Here is a 4,124-nt window from a genome sequence, read left to right on the forward strand (position 1 = left end):
AGTTAATTGGGCAAACCAAAAGTGTAGATAATGAAGAATACTTCAACACACACAGAAATCTGGGGAAGTAAACGTGCGATTAAGGATTAATAATTCAGATATGGCTGCTGGCCGCCGGAATAGGTATATATATATATATATATATATGTGTGTGTGTGTGTGTGTATCTTCTTTAAAAATATCAGTTTCAAAGCTTTTATATATAAATATTTGACTAAACTTCAGAAAAATTAAGCTAAAAATAAACTAGGTACGTGTGCATGTTGCTAAGTTAAATCATTGTTTTAATATATTTTAATTTTAAATTTTATTATTTCAGGTTCATTTTATGTTAACAAAAAAATCAGAATCAGGAATAAAGAAAATTGATCAAGCCTTATAAAAACAACAATAATACATAAAAACGATTAATAAAGAAGTGAGATTAGAAAGATCCTACGTTACAACATAAAGTGTTATCTTTAGAACGTCAATGTTTCTGAATACAATATAAAATAAAGTATTGAAAAAATTATAAGAAAGATTGTGTGCTTAATATATTGTCTAGAGGGTAGAATGGAGAGTTGAGATGAAATATTTGTTGTTTGATTATTGTTGCTTTTTTTTATTTATCTATATCTCGTTTGAGTGTTGAGTTATTAAAAATATTCAAACAATCATAATCAATGTTTATATACATTGTTACTCAAATGTTACCATTGACAGTTTTCCTCATTATTTTCATAACTTGATGTTTCAGTCGTAATAAAGACTCATAAATAATTTTCTTTCATATGGAACTATCATAATTTAAGTGATAAATGGTCACTCAAGCAACAAATATTAAAAGTTTAGAGTTTTTTCTCCTTTAAAAATCATATAATGTTTTTATAAAAAATAATTATTTTTTATAAATTATACTCATTATACTTAATATTAGTAGAGCATAGGAATGAAAATGCACTTAACGAGTCCCACTCATAACCCTCCAAATTTGTTGAAAAATTATTAATATACTATAAATTATAATTTTTTTACTTTTAGATATTATATATTGTCATGATATTTTTTTATGTTTTAATGTAAACTAGGTCAATTGAATCAATCAATGAGGCATTGCCTGACCCATTAAGGATTGAAACAGTTTTCGCAACACTAAATCGAGGAGAGAAATAAATATAAAAATAAAATAAAAGAAAGGAAAATTAAGAAGAAGAATTTGATGTCATTCTCTCTTTGGAATCAATTACAAAGAACAACGAATAGATTAAATTTAAACGTAAATAATTTTTACTTTCTTTGAATATAATCTCCCAAAATTCTCTTTTAATTAGATTATATTTCTATTTTATATAAATTTTTAATCAGGGTAAAGCTTTATTTTAATAAATATAACCAGTAAAATTGCTGTTAATTAGCATGGAAATTTAATTAATTTAATATATATTTATATATAGAAAGAGCATATGATAAGATAAAACATATAAAGAGAAATAGCAAGAAAACTACAGCGAATTTCCAGAAAAAAAATATTAAACAATCAATTGGCATTTCCACGAATAATAACAAAAATGGTAAAATGAAGTTAAAAGAGCCTCCGGGACCTACTTTGGGGAGGAGTTTTCTATTGTTTTAAAAAAGAAAAGTAATTTAAAATAACTAATTAAAATAATTGAGATTAAATTTAGTTTATTTAAGAGAAGGAATAAGATAAATTTTATTTATTTTTAAATTATTTTTTAATTTGTTCCCTTTTTAAATTAATTAAAATTTAATCTCAATTTTTTACTTAATTATGTTAAATTCTATTTCTTTAATTTTAATTTTAATTTATTTTTTATTTCTTTTATTTTTTTCTCCCTCCTTTAAAATAAAAAAACATAGAACCTTCATTTAAATTTTTTGAGAATTGGAATTTTAATAATACTTTTAGTCAGGAAATAAAAATTAGTAAGGAATTACTCTTAGAAAATCGAATTCTTAACTAATGCAGAGAAGTCCATTTGAAAAAAAAAATGTTAGACTCGATTTTTTTTTTAAAAAAAGTTATAAATATTATTCTGAAAATAAAATCTCAATTTGCATTACTGTGACTTTTGATTAACAATAATAGTAATAATAATAATAATAATAATAATAATAATAATAATAATAAAATGGTAAAAAGGAGTCAAAAAAAGTATATAAAAGCAATTTGTGTAAACTGACAGCAACACGTGCCGCGTGTATGGATAAAAGCAATGGAGTCATCACATTTCAAGTTTGTACAACAATCATCATATCACAGCATATATAACAAGAGTTGATAGAATCACTCACTCATCGTAGTAACATCATCTTCATCATCTCACAACAATCACCAACACTTCATCCAAACCACATGCCAAACACCACTCAACATTTCCCAAACAAGAACAACATCAACTTCCCCAACGATTCCCTGCATGTTTCCCTTCGCAACCTCTCCCAACTCAGCACCCGAATGGATTCGCTTCAAACCTTTGTCTCCCAATCCATTCAATCCCACACTCTCCTCACACACCACCAAATGAACATCGTATCCAACGAGATCCTAACCGCAATTCGCCACGTCATCACCAACGGCGCAGCCTTAGTCGCAGCCTCCGAGAACGTCCTTCCGCTTTCGGACACTCCAACGTCGGACTCTCCCAACCTAACCAGCGACGAAACAAGCGTGGTGGAGCTGGACGCGATGGAACTCCTGGTGCAGCACCTCCATTTCTGCGAGGTGTGCGGGAAAGGCTTCACGCGCGACGCCAACCTTAGGATGCACATGCGCGCCCACGGGGACGAGTTCAAGACTCCGGACGCGCTCGTGAGCAGGGCGCGTGGCGAGACGCGCACGAAGGCAACGCGGTTCTCGTGCCCCTTCGAAGGATGCAACCGCAACAAGACGCACAAGAAGTTCAGGCCGTTGAAGTCGGTGCTCTGTCTGAGGAACCATTTCAAGAGGAGCCACTGTCCCAAAACGCTGTCGTGCGAGCGGTGTCGGAAGAAGAGCTTCGCAGTGCTCTCGGACTTGAGGAGTCACGTGAAGCAGTGTCGTGGAGAGGCCACGTGGAAGTGCTCGTGCGGAACCACGTTTTCGCGGAAGGACAAGCTGTTCGGACACGTGGCGCTGTTCGAGGGGCATTTGCCGATGCTTGAAGAGGAGAAGGAGACATCTGTGGTGGCGGCGGCGGCGGCGGCGAAAGGGTTGGTGAAGGAAAATGACGGTGGTTTGGATGGGTTACCTGAAGGGTTCTTTGATGGGTTGGATGAATTTGGGTTTGGTTCCTCTGAAATCACCTCTTCACCGGAGGAAACTTGGCCGGCATTCAGGCTTCCCACAAATAATTTAAATGGAAACTCTCATTTCTAATTTAATCTCAAGAGATTTGTTGCAAGTATTTTATGTACTTGTTAAGAAAATAAAAAAACAAATAAATATTTTTTACGTTCATCGAAAAAATATGTAATTTTAGAGCAAATTTATCTTACAAAGCAAATTAGTTAGAAAACATATAACTTTTTAGAATAAATTTAACATAAGAGAAATTAATGTTGATGATTCTTTAACAGACTTTCTACAATAAATTCAATAAGTAAGAAGTCAGACTCACAAACTTTTATAATTTACAGAAACTATACTCAAATTCTACACATGATTAAAATTTTAAAATTCATAAAATATAAGGGATATTCAACAAGTCACGTAGCTTTATAATTCAGAATAAAAAATTCAGTTAAGAACAAAAGTGATACAAAGAATATATGTTAACACGCTGTTAGTTGATTTTAAGCAATCTTTTAAATTTAAATATTGTGGATAGAAATATAATTAAAGAAATAGTTCAAAATGACTAATAAATTTCTCAAAAGACAATTTCATCATATAAATTATTTTAATTAAATAACAATGTAAATAAACAACAACAAATTATATTTTGTGATTAAGATTTCAAATATTGAATTATAAGAAAGATAACAAGTATCACGTGGATAAATTATCACAAGTTATTCTAGATGAGTCAATCCACTTTATGGATTGATTGATCCATAGTCAATTAATCAACTCGCTTCTATTTCTTATAAATAATTCATTTAGTCTAAATATTTTAAAAATAAACTAGTATTTTATGTGT

General features: G+C 30.9%; 1 protein-coding gene across 1 annotated transcript; it reads left to right on the top strand.

Moving 5' to 3' along the window:
• The first annotated feature begins 2,248 nt into the window (after positions 1 to 2,248).
• LOC137812331 (protein SENSITIVE TO PROTON RHIZOTOXICITY 1) lies at positions 2,249 to 3,451 on the top strand. The gene has a single exon (XM_068614266.1). The coding sequence runs from the start codon at positions 2,360 to 2,362 to the stop codon at positions 3,359 to 3,361; it is 1,002 nt and encodes a 333-aa protein (XP_068470367.1). The 5' UTR covers positions 2,249 to 2,359; the 3' UTR covers positions 3,362 to 3,451.
• The last annotated feature ends 673 nt before the right edge of the window (positions 3,452 to 4,124 follow it).

Source organism: Phaseolus vulgaris, chromosome 2, assembly GCF_051622355.1.
Source record: "Phaseolus vulgaris cultivar YP4 chromosome 2, ASM5162235v1, whole genome shotgun sequence".
Lineage (NCBI taxonomy): Eukaryota > Viridiplantae > Streptophyta > Magnoliopsida > Fabales > Fabaceae > Phaseolus > Phaseolus vulgaris.